Genomic DNA, 16525 nt, shown 5'->3' with positions numbered 1-16525 from the left:
TTATCATAAATATTGTCTCTGCCTTTCTTTTAATACTTTTTGGAAAAAGTGAATAATCTTTGGAAGGCCTAAGAAGCGTTTTACATCTACGTGTCGCTAGAAATGAACTTGCGATATCCGGTAAGATATCAGCACATCATGCAAGCTATCCACTTGCGATATCCGGTAAGATATCATGCAAAATATCAGCCTACGATATCAAGTACGACAAGATAATAGTACCTTACAAATTTGACATATACAAAATATAACAATATGTTCTTCATCTGTCTTAAATGTTGTCGAAAATAGGTATGGTATTGGTTCACTCCTTAATGAAACACGGTGTAAATGTAATGCAAAAGGGACGAACGATTGCATATGTTTTAATTTCTTCTCATTTGTATTTATCCTCAATCTTAGGACTATGAAGTTACGTAGCAATACTTATCGGTGTTTAGAGAGTGCTTATGTACTGTAAAGTCATATATTTTCATTTGTATTAGCTTTCGTGGTTTTGTGAAATGTTACATTTTAGTTGATAATTAAAATCATGGAAGATATCCTATTGTTTCTAAAGAGAGATCATAACTTGTTAGGTTTTACATTCGCAATTTGTAGCATCCAGAAAATGTATCAAAAGCTGTAGCACAGTTCACAAAAATTCACTCAGAAATGCGTTGTTCTGCCTTTCTCTGACAATTTCGTTTGTTCAGTTTTAGACACACGAGAGGAGAAATGCAGTTGTGTCACATTTAAATATAATATTCTAGGTTAATGCCCACCTACTGAGGGATTGAATGAAACGGGAAAAAGATGTTCCACAATCGCTTTATTTTCATAACAAGATACCATGAATTATATACATGCATTTTATTTAACAAAATAGTTTTCCATCATTCTTTAAATTAAATTTGACAAATTTGTGCTTGAGAATGTAATCCACGACGCCATTATTTGTAATACTGATAGAAATGACTTTTTAAAAATATTTTGGAATTGGTCTAAATTCACAACAGTAGAGATATTTTTTAGAAGAAATATTCATTTAATAAATAAAATCACATAATAATTTTGTAAGTACTAACACCGTAACAAAAGACAATAATTTAACAAAAACGTAAAAATAATCTTTCATTTTTAAATATATATATATATATATAATGAATTCTTTCTTTATAGACATATTTCTCAATATGCGTACAAGAATAACACTGTTACTTTAGAAAGTATCAAAAGAAGACGCAATAGAAGTTTTATCAAACAGGGTTGTCAGTGTGATTTTCATCATGTAATAACATACATCGTGCTTTTTATGAATAAACTTCAAAGTCATGTGCATGAAAATAATCCAAATTACAGATTTTTGTCTTCGTTTTTGGTACTTATAATTGAACGTAATTTAATGATCTGTACTAAAAATAAAGCAACAGTAAAGCCAATAAAATGCTATGCATCGATTCGCGGCTGCAAATCATAGCAGATCCAAATCTCATTACAACCAGAATTTCATTTTCGTTGGTGCTAATACAAGTAGCCGATTTCGTTCTTTATTTATCTTTTAATGTAATCTTTATCAATTTGTCATCCTAGGATCAAGACCAATTTTCCTCAGAACGTTGCACTTCTGTATTTTGTCATATAGCGTGCTATCGGTGTCATTTTAAACTCTCATTTGCAAAGTGCTTTCAGCATTAGAAGTTGAGCAAAAGTTTCACATTTGTCTATAAATTTGTCTGCCAACTTTATTACCAAGACTGAAATTTGTAACATCTTCAAATTTCTCTTGAAATATTTTAGTTTATCTGTTTCTTTTCTTTTGCTTTCATTCCTGAAGTCCATATCATATTTCAAAGTATATAGATGTGGACTAAAATTAAAATATTTCATCATCTTCGAATAAAATAAGTTATATTGTTAAGGATTGAACCAACTATTAACTCTATGATAATGACAACACGAACAATGACATAATGTAAACATTTATGGTGCTGGTTGTTGTAGTTGGAGCAATTCCATGATATTCAATTCTATAATGCAAGGCGTTTTCATAGTAATGTAAATAACCTTATTTCGATAAATATATATCAGTAACAGAACGTTTTCCACGGTGTGATGGAATCAATACATCTAATATTGAGGCCTTTCACAGTAGAGGCCACGTTTGCACTATATATGTAGCAATAAATGTCACTGAAATGAAATGCCTCTTTATTGAAACTTAAATGTAGAAGCAAAAACGAGCTTAAAAAACCCCAGATGTATCCATTCCGTTCCATACTGTTCCTGCATTTGATACATTTTCTCTTTGTGCAATTCATAATTTACGCATACATCATAGCTATCTAGTGGTTGTATTTATTTATTCTAAATAACTTGAATTCACTATTTTTCTTGGGGTACAAATTTTGGTGGAAATATGTGGTTACTACAAACCAAGAAGTTGAAGACTCAACGAAATATGATCCTTTTTGTGACAAAACAGGATCTCTTCCCACAATCCACAAATTTAAGTACCCACGAAAACGTCATTTATTTCAAAACCACGAAAATTGGTACTCACGAAATTAAATGAATTCACAGCATTCCAATGAGGAGCACAGTATCTTACAACTATGGTATGCCAATGCGACTCACACATCATTCCTTTTGTGGAAAAAGATGGCGATAATGATAATATTAGTAACGATTATAACGACAACAAGAAGAACAGCTATAACATTTTACTTTTGCAACATTAATATCGTAATCGCACGATAAAACAAAGCCATTTGAGCATCCTCTCCACTGACGACACACAAATATCTGGACCGCATTCTCGATATATTTTGAGGAAGGCACACAAGCTCAACCTCAAATTTATAAAAATTTAGACGTTTTAAATTGAATAACATTCAAATTATAAACCTTTCATATGAATGTTTCAATTTAATTCTTCTTCCACCACCAGCCTATATTTGTAACGACGCAGACGCGCTTTAATTAACATATATGATTTTAGGACTTTTGCTTTAAGTTTGAGTTTTGTGCTGTAAAGTTTCAAAAAGATATGACCAGATCCTAATCGCTTGTAAAACTTTCCTTGAGCACGAACTCAGTTTCAGACTCAAAATCCAACATTTTAAGCTCAGTTTTACAATCAGAAAAATTCATACAAAATTGTGTGGTTTAATAGTATCATGCAAATGTAATTGTTGCAGACATATGCACACAAGATGTATTGATCATAACACGTGTGCGGTCGAACATCAATTAACTGCTGAACATTTAATAACATCCAGCAAGGTATGGATATACTAATCTGATCCTTATTTTTTTCCAGTGAAAAGCTTTTTCGCTCCCAGCAGCCCGATTGAAATGCAGTGATTAATACAACACATTTTACAGTCATACACTCAATACTGTGTTAATGCACAATTATCAAATATACAACATATGACCGACTATTAGAATGCGTGTCGAAAGGTCATGAGACGTGATGTTCACGTCAGATATTCGGGAGAGATATTTATTAAACCGTTCGAAAATATGCGGCTTTTGCAAACATTGAATAGGAACTTAATGAGATGGTGATAGCAGATGCAAGTAGTAAACTCGCTGTCCCAATCAGTAGGTTTTAAAATATACTAATAGTTTTTGCCTTCAAATCCAAAGATATGTTTCAGTTACACATATGCTATCCTTAATATAACTTCAGTGTGTATATCAGAAATGTAAGCATTTAGCATTGTCGTCGCATTTTTAAAAAATACGATGTTGTGCTTTTTTTTCTTATGGTCATCATGCATCCATATTGAAACCTTTATGACATTATATAGCTGGCGGTTACTCTCAATGAAACATTTATTTTTACCAGCCATATAAGATAGTGTCCTACAAAAATGCTGAGGTGTAAACAAATGGAACCACAGCTTGCATCGTTCCGAAAAATTAAATTAGATGCACACTTTATTATTATTAAGAATGGCAGTTGATCGTTTCTTATCGTTTTACTATTGACCTTTCGACAATAGTTTTAAACTCTTCACAGAACAATATTTTTGTTTATTTCTATATAAGACATTTTGAATGAAAATTTTCAAAAAGCATGCAAATGTAGTCTCGAACCTTTGAAAAATACTTCATAAACCTAAAGTGGTTGATTAATAAAGTGCCAGAAAGTCGTATACAATTACGTTTTCCGTATATTATGTAACTTCTTCATCCAAACTCTGGATTGCTTTTGCATCTGTACATTGTAATATCTGGGCTCACATTTACAATATGAACAAGGTTATGATGCTAAAGACTACAATCACAACCGACACGAAAATTAATGTGTATGTTGGGGCATCTCATGAAGAAAGAATAGGTGGTATATCCCTGTTGTTTGAAAAATTATTACATCTGTCAAAAATCGAGTGGCTAATTGGGTCCGAATAATACTGGAGTCTAATTTATATCATCACACTGTGGGTTATAAATCTTTGCTATTATAACAGAATGTTTAAAACAAATTCGTGTAATACTCATTTCTTTGATTTATTTATCTGTTTTCATTTGTATTTCTTATTACTGAGATTTTGAAACAATGAATCAATACAAAGTCGTTCCTAATCGCTTTTAAGATCAATTGCCCTGAATCACATTGAAAAGTTTGTTTGATCTTCATGAACATTCGTTTATCAACTTCAGGCTGAAATTTTGTTGAAGATTTAGCATACAGTTTCACGTAAGACGGAATCAGCCTAAGTGACTACACTTCATTTTAAAAGCATGTCTACTTATTTCTAGTTATTAATAAGTGTGAAGTAACATTCCAATTGAATTATGGGAATTATAGCATGTTATACTAATCTACATTTTAGCATTACAAAAAATTTTCCTTTTCTTCTAAGCACTAAAATGGACTCAATCGTTATATTTCTTACATTACATAAACTTAAGTTTCCCTTCGATGGATTAAAGGATTAAATTCTAATTTCATATTTTACGTTTGAAAAGGATAGCTATTATCGATAATTTTAGAAATATATAAACACTCAACAATTACGTATCAAACCAACTTATTTTTGTTTAAGTTCAAAATATTTGTTATTTTAGTTTCATAATTTCATTTGAATATTAGTTTTATTTTCTTAAATTTAGCTTACTCTTCATGTTCTTAGTGAATTAGCCTAAAACTGAATATTTTCTGAAAAGTTTTCATTTTGCCATGGCTTTCTCGTGGACTCTCTTGATCTTATACAGCTTACTGGAATTGTCATCATCATCGTCTTGGTGCAAGTATGGAGGATCTCGGGTTCCATGGAGGACAAGAGTCCATTCACTGAATTTTCCAGTGTCCACGTCATTGTTCTTCCCGGGGATGCTAGTAACCTCAAGGGTCCAGGTGCCCCTTGGGTTCTCACACCAGTTATGGGTAGTCATGAAGGGCCAGCGGGTAAATCCATTCTTATGGTCATCGTCATTTGGCCGTTGGCTGAGGATCATAGAGCTAGAAAAGAAAATGTTTTCTCTATTGGACGACTAAAACGAGGAGGTACATGCTATATAGTCCGTCATATATTTGGCTTCAAATTTTTGGTGTCTTTACCAGTTGGGCATATTAACGTGCGATTAATTTTGATGGTTCTTCAGTGAAACCTTTGCGACCTCTGCGCACAAGTAGACAATATTACACTATTGGAGTGCAAATTTTGAAGCTGTTTATGTTTTCCGCCTATGAAGGTTAATTTAAGTCCCACATAATTTACATAAACCAATTATTTTATATCTTGCTGTAATAAAATAACTCATTTTTCAATATATAAACTGTTTTGCTATGATGTCTATATATTTCATTTTTGAGAAAGAGGTTACTTTGTAACCCGTTTCTTTACAGATCCCTCCTCGTTTTTTAAAAGCTTTTTATTTGTCATCCTGTTTTTACAGATATATCCTTTACTTACATCGTTCTTGTTTACATGTGACTTTATAAGATTGCCATGTCTCGAGCTTACTGGCGAAGATGGTAATTTTTAATCAAGGTATGAATAACAAAAAGGTGACAACAAACTAAAACAAAATATTGAGGATTAGACAATAACGTTTTTCAGAGTCGAGTTTATAGATGCTCCATTCGCTGTAATCTCAGATGTTACAATTTCATTATATCAGATTGTTTACTTATTCCAACAGTTATTAGCCAATTTTTCCATTTAATGATCTGGCAGATAAAATATGATGAATATAACATAAAGTATTTCTACGTCGACTACATCAGTACGTCAACTTACGTGGTGTTCATCGGAGAAATTAGGTGCATGACAATGTTCCCACGGTAGGTGGACTTCACAGTAATGAAGGCTTGCACGTGCTCCAGGTAGTTGATTTCAGTCTCGGTACCCTTGCATGCTTCCGTTTCTATGGTCATTCGGATAGTCTCTCCGGTAGAAAATGCACTAAAATCAGGGCGAATATGTATGTATGTATGTATGTATGTATGTATGTATGTATGTATGTATATATATATATATATATATATATATATATATATATATATATATATATATATATATGACATAAGTTGAAAATAATAAAGTTTCCATATGTTTTGACCTGAAACAATGTCTTCCTCGGAGAACAACTAAACTCAGACGCACACATACTGGCACTTCTAGTCAAACATTTGCAAGACCACCCTGTACGTGCCCGCTTTAACACAAACCATAGTATGGAAGCAGGAACAGACAGATGTAATGCGTGTGTGTGTGTGTGATTCGGATTTATAACTTAACTTTAACTTCAGTCATATCGCTACGATGTCTGCAGCGTGGCAGTTTACAGTGATGTCTAGCACTGGGGCATCATGCCGCAGACATGTAACATGATGTTCCAACCAGTCCCGTTATCCTGACACCAGGCCGACCAGTCCGAACACTAACCTCTTAATGCTGAGCGCCAAGCGAGGCAGCTGTTAGTACCATTTTTGTATGACTTTGGTATGACTCGGCTGAGGTTCGAACCCACGACCTCCCGCTTCCGAAGCGGACGCTCTAACCACTAGGCCACCGGAGCGGTACCAGATGTAATGCCAGATGCTGTCTAATCTGTAAGCAATTATCTAATGTCTACTTTTAAGACTTAACCAGCAGTAGCTACTTACAATGTCAAACAAAGCTTATGAAGTGTTAGTATAAAAAAAACAACGTTCTGGTATACAAGATTTTTGCCATCTCAAATATTGGCTACACAGATGAATTCGTGAAAAGAATGAACCATCATTAAAGCCATATCAGAAACAAGGTGAACATAAAGCTTGTTCAACCATTTCACCTCAACTGGACAATCAGTTCAATCCTTTGTAATACTGTCTAATGAGTTAAATCATAGATGGACTCGCCATAAAAGGAAATAGTGGATACTGCAAATGCGAAAGAAAATGAGAAATTTGACTTAAATGAAAGCCTCTATTATAAATGTCACCTGTTTAACCCACTGTGTGTCAGTGTTTTTCTTGCCTGTTTGCTCAACCACACTTTCCTCAAGTGATATTAAGTTATTATTATTATTATTATTATTATTATTATTATTATTTCGTGTTTTCACCACCTTCTCTTTTAAAGTGAAAACTTTCTTATCTTCGTTGCACGCAGAACTGGCTCATTTGGGTGAGGATCTATACTCAGTTAGGCTATTTTAGAAACGGCCTATATAACTAGCTAATTCCAGTAAAACGACTTAAATAATAGCTTGTCATAGGAACAAGTAAGATAATGTTAGTGTTTAAATATTGAATTTATACCGAAAGATGATTTTGAAAGTTAAATAATATTGTACTATTGACAATAACTGGTAGGCTGTAAGTAGCTGATATAAAGTAAGGATGAAGTGAACTTGGAGTATTTCTACCAAAAGAAAATTTGAATACAGTCTGCTCATTTACAGCAGTAGGTCAGAGTACGCTATTTTTCATGGGTGCAAGTTTACACTGAATATATGCTACGAATGTGTTTTATTTACAGAAAGATGATTTATGAATAAAAGTTTCAAAATCTGAACATTCTTCTTTATTCCTGGTTTGATCTCAACAACAAGGATTACTGGCGTTTCCTCGTGAAATCCCGTACACTTGGAAATTAACTTCGATTCATATATATATAGCACAAATCCAATAGAATTCAAATGTCAAAGTCTGATAATAGAAAACCAAGAATGCACGAACATAAAAGTCGACGAAGAGATACTTACGCTGGGGTGGAGACAGTTCCTGCAGTACAGTGAAATCTCTCTGGAAGCGGCTTCCATTTGTTTGCCTGATCAACCATGGCTCCTGCATCGAGGACACCGAATCCAAACAGATGGTTGAACTCCAGGCCAGCCCCATTGTACTGCCAGAAGTGCTTCAGATAAGGGTCAAAAAGACGATTCCTCTTTGATGTAAGGACAGTTAGATGCTGAATATCCCTCCATGTTAGATTGCGACTGTAGATTATAGAATTCGCACTGTTAGTATATTTGTGAATTATGACAACAAAGATTATAAGCGATGGTTTTAGTCCTTGCTACTAAATTCTGCATACTGTAATGCAATTATTAAGAATATCTAACGTTTGTAGAAAAGCACCATTTCAATGTAGTTTGCTCTGAATTTCGACAATGCAAGCTTTGATATGAATAAAACGGCAAAATTGGATGTGGTGATTCTCTGTGAAGATCTTTAAGTTCTTAACCTATATATACACAATTTAATTTGATGAAAGACAGATGTGGAATCTGCTAACACAAAGAGAAACAAAGAAATGACGCATGATGTAAAGCTATGTGGCCTGTCTTTTAAATCCAGTCTTCTCAGCAAATGAAAAATGTTTACTTCAGGTCACTCTGGATGTATTGAGAACATATTTTGTTAGAAAGGAAATCATTTCAGCAGCTTGTGACACCGTACTGAAAAATCCATTATAATTACGATATAAGCTAAAATAGATACTGTAAAGATGTAATACATTTGAGATAATACGACTTTATAATGCTTGTGAACCACTATCAAGATGCACCCAGAGCGTGTGTAAACTGTGTAAAAATAATGCAAGGAATTCCATTGAAATAAGCCTTACAGATATTTTCGTGCCTAGCTTTGACTTCTCTATTTAGATCATTGACCTTGTCTTTTCTAACAATATAATGGCTAGAAAACGTAATTCCCACATTGTTGTCTGTTTATGCATTCACACATTTTTAGTGTTATGTATATTTAATTTATATCGTGTGCTTGATGTTTGCCCTTAACTGAAGATAGGGTTTTGACCTACCTGACGTTTGTCATTTTTTAAATATAATTACTAAAAATTGAGCTCAAGACCTTACCTTGTTTACCTGTTTGCTATTCTCTATAAGTGAACTTGTTGACAATATTTTAGAAATTTCCATCAGTGTTTTAGAAAATGCTATTGCAACAGATCAAGTGGGAATGTGTAAAAAAACGTGGATTTTTTAAAACAGTGTTCTTTTCTGTTCTACTATCAGTCTTGGGGAATAGCGTTTAAAATTATGTTCAGTTATAATTTAATAAAAATTATTTATTTAAATTACTTATTGACTTTTTGGACTAAAGCTCTATTATATGATTACTAAGGACATTATGATTATTCAAAAACATTTCAGACGATGTCAATAACGCATCAAGACCTTCAAGATTATGTCAATCATGCATCAAGACCTTCAAGATTATGTCAATAATGCATCAAGACCTTCAAACTTAACGTCAATCATGTATCAAGATATTCAATATTATGTCAATAATGCATCAATACATTCAAGAGTATGTCAATAATGCATCAAGACCTTCAAGATTATGTCAATCATGTATCAAGACATTCAATATTATGTCTATAAGGCATCAAGATATTCAAGATTATGTGAATGCCTCAAGACCTTCAAGATTATGTCAATAATGTATCAAAACATTCAAGAGTATGTCAATAATGAATCAAGACCTTCACGATTATGTCAATCATGTATCAAGACATTAAATATTATGACAGTCATGTATCAAGACATTCAATAGTATGTCAATAATGCATCAAGACCTTCAAGGTTATGTCAATAATGCATCAAGACCTTCAAGATTATGTATATAAGGTATCAAGACATTCAAGATTATGTCAATCATGCATCAAGACCTTCAAGATTATGTCAGTGCCTCAAGACCATCAAGATTATGTTAATAATGCATCACGACATTCATGATTATGTCAATAAAGCATCAAGACCTTCAAGACTATGTCAATAATGCATCAAGGCATTAAAGAGTATGTCAATAATGCATCAAGATATTCGGGACCATTGTAATTAATTCGAAACATGCAACTAGACTTGCGATAGAACATTAATGATTATTTGTGATTTAATTCAAAATACTGAAAGTTCCTCTTAAAATCTAAATTTGTGACTCAGAGAAAGAAATTTATTTGCTGATTTTAATAAACATGTTATTTTTGCGTTCATTTTGTGAATAGTTTAAGATAATAAAGCCGTAACAGTTCATCCTTAAGAAGTTTTACCAAAGGAGATTCTACTTATATAAAATGACATTTGGTTTTCCAATAAGTTGTTGTTTATAAATTCACTACACTTTTACATTTTAAGCTAACAATATCAAACTCAGGTAAATAATGTTTCGTCGACCGTTATTTTGTGTATAAAATGCAAATTTTGTTTAGTATACTTTCTTCAAATAGTTCAATAAGTCACTCTATTTTGGTTATTTCTTATACTGTTCCAATGTTATGTGTCCAACTGGCATATCTGTTGAAAATCCCCCAACAGTGTACTAGTCGAATAACTGTTGCTGAACCATCAAAACTGTTTACTTAGCTTCCAGTGCGAGAGCAAACACACCAGCGGCCTCTGGTGCCGCAGCAGAAGTACCCGAGTGGGTCGTGGTGCAGTTGTTATACAGATCGGTTGTAGCCTGTAAAAGACAATACATATATAAAAACAAATTTTAAAAACAGACTCGCGTATTAAATGAAAACTAAAAATCACCACCTCCAACAAAAAGAGTTTTAAAAAAAAACCCATAAATTTATTTTGCTGTGGCTAATTTTTGATGATTAGTTTTGGTATCGAAGAGTTTAATGCATATACAATGTTCAAAACGACAGTAAACGGAGAATCAATAATAACATCTAAAAAGATTAATTGCGACTTTGGATAAATAAACGTAACGCCTCTAAAAAGAGGGTTTAACATCGGATATACTTTGTTCTTCTTGTGAGATAAATGAAGTTAATTATTTAATTCTGCAAATGAACACTTTCATCCTGAAGTAATGACTCTGATTATGTCAACAATTATTTTTGGTTCAGTAAAAGAAGAATTTTATCTTAAGTCAAAACTGACAAAATAACTTCATAATTGATATATATGTTAAATAGTGTAGTTATGCTAGTTAATATTTGAATTATAGAATAAATTATCAACTATTATGTTTATGTTTCAATGTCCATCTAAACTTGTAAAACCATTTTTAATGTGTAAATATTAATCCTCACAACGCCTGCATCTCTGAAGGTACTTTTGCCGTTGCTGAAGGTGGATGCGAGGGTGGATGAGCAGGATTCGTCGTATCCGGCTGTCTGGCCATCATTAGTAGCCGAGTTGATTGAAATCGTCCACATACTGGCCGCGTACCCATCACAGTTACAGTCGTCCTCCTGGCCACCGTCTCCAGATGCCCACACGTAAATGTTGCCTAGACCATTGCGACCCTAAGGAGGAACATTAGCGCCATCAGACATCAGACACATACATTCTAACAATGATATATTACATGTTTAGTCTCTTTCAAATACTAACAAGAATAGAGTGAAGACATCAAGTTTTGTAATATTTAACAAATAATTCATTTCCCTAGGAAATCAAGGTAAAAATGGGAAAAAGAACTTACGCTTGTACGAATTAAATCCAACCATAATCCAAGAATAAAAAATAGAAGTCCTATTAATAAAATGTCCTATTGAAAATGAGTTCGAATCCCGATGAAATCCAAAATGGAAGTTGATGACGTAAGATGTAGTCAGTGTCGTGCTGATGTGTCAACAGTTCTTTGTTGAATCACAGAAAATAATATTCCAATTTGAATTCTGTGTAAATTTCGATAACTGTCTTTGGCCAAGAATTAATTTAGAACACTAGTATTTGCTGGGGAAAATAATCTTGAAAACCAAAGAATTTGAAGAAATAAAAATAATTAGCCCCAAAACTGGTCACAACATAAAACACTTTGACGTCTCAAGTGTTGTAGCAAGAATGACTATTATTTCTCGAAACATCAATAATAAATCTAACTGCAACGCAAAAGAGATGCCCGGATGTGGGTCAATCCTCTGAAAACCCCAGTTTGTAACAATTGATACCTGCTTTTTTTACACGCAGGTTATATTTGACCTTGATTGAAATCTAATAATGAATAAAAAAAATATAAAAGGTTGCTTACTTAAGACTGCCACTGGTTCTGAATCAAGGTCAGAAACTATAAACAGTGTTTCTATTATTGGTTGTTTACGTCAAAAATTAAAAATTATCAGTCAGAACAGAACTCTATCCTGGACATTATCAAATCCATTAAATAAAATTGCATTACAATAACATATAATGGCAAAAAGAGATTAAAACTAACAAGGAATTAAATTAAATCAAATATAAATTAAATCATATATATATGAGATGTCCTTAACAAATGTTGTCATTTTATTGATTCCAGCACAATATTGCAAACTTTGAAAGAAAAAAACCCGTTAAGGCTCCATAAGAGTACCGATATACGTTAAAATATATGCAAATTGTTAACAAGCAAGAAAATGTATTGTGCTTTTCCATGTCAATGTACCAAATATAATGGTATATATTTCTAAATGTAGTCATATTGTAAATCCCCAATCCAATTCGTAAAATGTAATGTGAATCATATGAAATATGAAAACATACCAGCAGAATAAGAGCAAATATTTCATAATAAATTTAATAATAGGGGAAGTTTATATGATCCGTTATAATTATAATGAAATAATAATTTACAGGCTGTCTCGGTGCCCGATTTTTCTAACATTTTTTTGAAGTGAAGCCAGTCTAAAGTAGAAAAGATATTAACAATCGTGCCCATACCTCGTTGACGCCTCTTACAATTGCCCTCATAGTAAGATTTCGTGGTCCGTCAACGGTTTTTCCGTCATCGGTGGGTCCCCAGCTGGCGCTGTAAATGTCTATATTATTTGGCATGTGACCCATAGCGTTGGCCTCGATCAAATCAGTCATAAAGGGTTGATCAAGCATTCGGAGACCTACAAAAATCTCAGAAGTCTGCTAATTTTGCATTTCATGTAATACAGAAATGTAATATGTATACATCAAAACATTTAAAAGATTCCGTCCATTTTCAATAAAACTATGCATCTACAAGTATATTTAGTTTAAACCTTTATTTTTTACAATATAATCAAAGTTGTGTTTTCATTTGGCCTTACATTACTGCTTTGATAGTAAAGTTATTACATACTGTTTCCAAGGTTTCCTGATCAATATACTTCTTGAAAATGACATTATGGCTTTGATAATGCTGAATCGCGCAATATTAATTTTAAGTTGTGTAATAATGTATACAATCATTCAAATTTGTGTTATAATTGCTAAAGTTTTTATGAAATTGCTTACATTCAAATTAGTCTCATTCAGTAGAGACCCTTAAAAGTATCGGAAAAACATAGTATTGAAAACAGTAATTTACATAAAACACTATAAAAAAAAACAATGTGCTGAAAAACTACCCAATGATAAATTGAAGCAAGAAAGATTATCATACCAAAGTTTTGCAAAAAGAAGTATCTCTGCGGCGAATTCTTCCAGATATACAAAATGTATATGCTGTCTATATAATTTACATTATATGTTCAAAAATATTGTTCTAGTAGGTCTAAGACATGTAAACTTAAAGAATCTTCAGGTAAACAATCACTTTTAATGTTATACCCCAAAACGGACGGTGACTCTCCTATGTATCATTTAAGTATGTCAATTGTTCCAACGTTCGAAAAAGTAAAACCCGTGTTGATAATTTACAGCTCTGGCATTTAGAAGGATGACACTCGTATGCTATACCAATGTTATATATTATCAATTATAATTAATTAGCGCTAATTCTATTTATTCCTTAAAGGTCAGATATAGGATATATTCTTTGATTGGCATCCTGCTTTACTTGTAGACAACAAATGGATCAGAAAAGGGCTGTAATGAACTCTGTATCGGAACACTTGTGCACATTTGTTTCTCCTATCTACCCATAGCATGCAAAAGCAGGACTACCACTGATCGAATAATAATTTAATTAGTCACACCAATAGACACACATCAATTAAGGTCTTTTTCTGCAAGTTGAGTTTTCTATTATGACCATTCTCCAAGTCCTTTTGTCATAATCAAATAACTTTATCTTAACATATGTATACATTTTCTTCAACAAACATTCTTGATTTATTTGTGTGTTTCCATTAAGATAAAATTGACCTTGCAGATAGGCATATGATACTCTGCCAAGTTCAGGCATCTGCATGGACGTTTATAAATGATACGTAGAGATGCATTTACTTGATTAGGAACCATCTTACCTGCAACCAGTGAGTCGTAAGCAACGCCTACTCCACATATATTGTTATCTCGGGCTGCGGCAATCTCCCCAGCGCATCGAGTTCCGTGACTTAAAAAATAGACAAGTAATAATAAATAGAGGCAAATGATGTAACGTTATGGCATTTTTAAAAATGCCACTTAATGATATGTTCGCTTTAAGCCCGATGCACATACCTTACGCTAGCAAGCACGAAACAGAAACGTATTTACCCTGATTTACAAATCTGAAATCAAACAGATGTTAAACAACCGTTTGAAGGGGTTCAAAAAGCTGATATATTATGACGTTATCCGCATTGGTTTTAAAAACCAGGTCTATTTGATTTAGTGCTTCAATTAACCCTGATGCTAAATCCCTCTCAGCTCCCAAAACCAGATTTTCTATTCAAATGCTGATGCCTAAAAGATTGACGCGAGCTTAGAGAAATATCCAGCACAAGCTGTATTTTGGTAACATGGATGCATGTTTGAGTGTTTATTGAAAACTAGAAACATATTTAGGCACAACTTCATAGGAAAACAGAAGAGACGCTTTTTAGTCACCTATTAAACCAGGTATCCGTATATCTAGGGTATGGAAAATGGTCGTTACTGCTGAAGTCGTAGCTTGCTTTAGCATTCTGAAGGAAAAGAAAATTATCTTAATTGTTTCGGATTATAATTCTTGGAAACCGAGACCAGAAGGATAATATTTATTTAATGTGTAGAAACTAAATGATAAAAAATAAAAATAAATACTTATTTCAATTACTAAATCATCTTGTCGAATTCGTAATTTATCAAGATCTTTGAAAGCTTCATCCAGAAAAGAACCTTTATATTTTCTTACACTTCAATGTATAAATTACAGATAAATTTAAAGGGCGTTTCATTAGCAAGTGTCCAAAGTGACTGAAGCACTGATACGTCTTACTTGATAAGAACCAGGTAAAGGAAATCTTTTACAAATTTTCTACTTAAGAAAACACACACACTTGCACTTACATAATTATTCCTGAGATCCCCATGCAAATAATCTATCCCTGGAAGGTAAGAAACAAACATGTTACTTATTTTTACATATAAAATAATGTTATGTTGGTCAGTAAATATATAGAGCACGTATACGTTTTTTTTTCTTCAGTAGACGTAGGGAAATATTTCACTAGTGACGAAACAAAACGGTTCAACTTCTCTAGTGTAAGGTTTCCTTATATTTAATCAAAACAATATAGACATTCTTGCTTAATATATATATATATATATATATATATATATATATATATATATATATATATATATATATATATATATATATATATATATATATATATATATTATTTGTAAAAAGCGTGGAATTGCATTTGGAGTTTTTTCGTCATTCTGTGTCCCTGCGATTAACGGTTGCATAACTACATTGGTAAATAAGAAGTTCTCAAATTACAATAACTTTAGGACAACGGCCATCGAAACATAATGCTTTAAATTTTGCAGTTTGTAAAATTAATGACTGTTTTCATAGGAAAATGAAGGGACTTTTATTTTCGTTAACACATGATTTGCTTGAATTGATACAATAAACATTGTTTGTGTGGAGTACTATAGAAAGATAGAAGAGACAGATTTCTGAGCGTAACATCTTTAAGCACTCACTGATATATTTCAACATCTCGTTATATATATATATATATATATATATATATATATATATATATATATATATATATATATATATATATATATATATATATATATATATATATATATATATATATATATATATATATCAAGTACATTAATCTGCTTACCATTTGTCCCCTTATGATCAGATGCTCCATGAATGAATTTTCTTTTACCTTTATCTATATTCTTTAGTGTTCTTGAAATCTTTAATTCTTTGCATTTGCAGTGAAAATAA

General features: G+C 32.4%; 1 protein-coding gene across 1 annotated transcript in view; it reads right to left on the bottom strand.

Annotated features, from left to right (window-relative positions):
- Positions 1-798: 798 nt before the first annotated feature.
- The window catches only part of LOC149808502 (neuroendocrine convertase 2-like), an 81164-nt gene continuing 65437 nt past the window's right edge, over positions 799-16525 (bottom strand). The window contains exons 5-13 of the mRNA XM_089978244.1: positions 15613-15650; positions 15172-15248; positions 14607-14695; positions 13108-13283; positions 11496-11711; positions 10812-10912; positions 8191-8424; positions 6237-6401; positions 799-5455 (exon numbers count right to left, since the gene is read on the bottom strand). Of these exons, the coding sequence (XP_089834370.1) occupies positions 5164-5455; positions 6237-6401; positions 8191-8424; positions 10812-10912; positions 11496-11711; positions 13108-13283; positions 14607-14695; positions 15172-15248; positions 15613-15650 (1388 nt within the window). The 3' untranslated portion in view covers positions 799-5163. The remainder of the gene's footprint in view (positions 5456-6236; positions 6402-8190; positions 8425-10811; positions 10913-11495; positions 11712-13107; positions 13284-14606; positions 14696-15171; positions 15249-15612; positions 15651-16525) is intronic.

This window comes from Sinohyriopsis cumingii, chromosome 1 (assembly GCF_028554795.1).
Source record: "Sinohyriopsis cumingii isolate HCF-2022 chromosome 1, ASM2855479v2, whole genome shotgun sequence".
Classification (NCBI taxonomy): domain Eukaryota; kingdom Metazoa; phylum Mollusca; class Bivalvia; order Unionida; family Unionidae; genus Sinohyriopsis; species Sinohyriopsis cumingii.
This window is presented reverse-complemented; position numbering and strand designations above follow the sequence as displayed.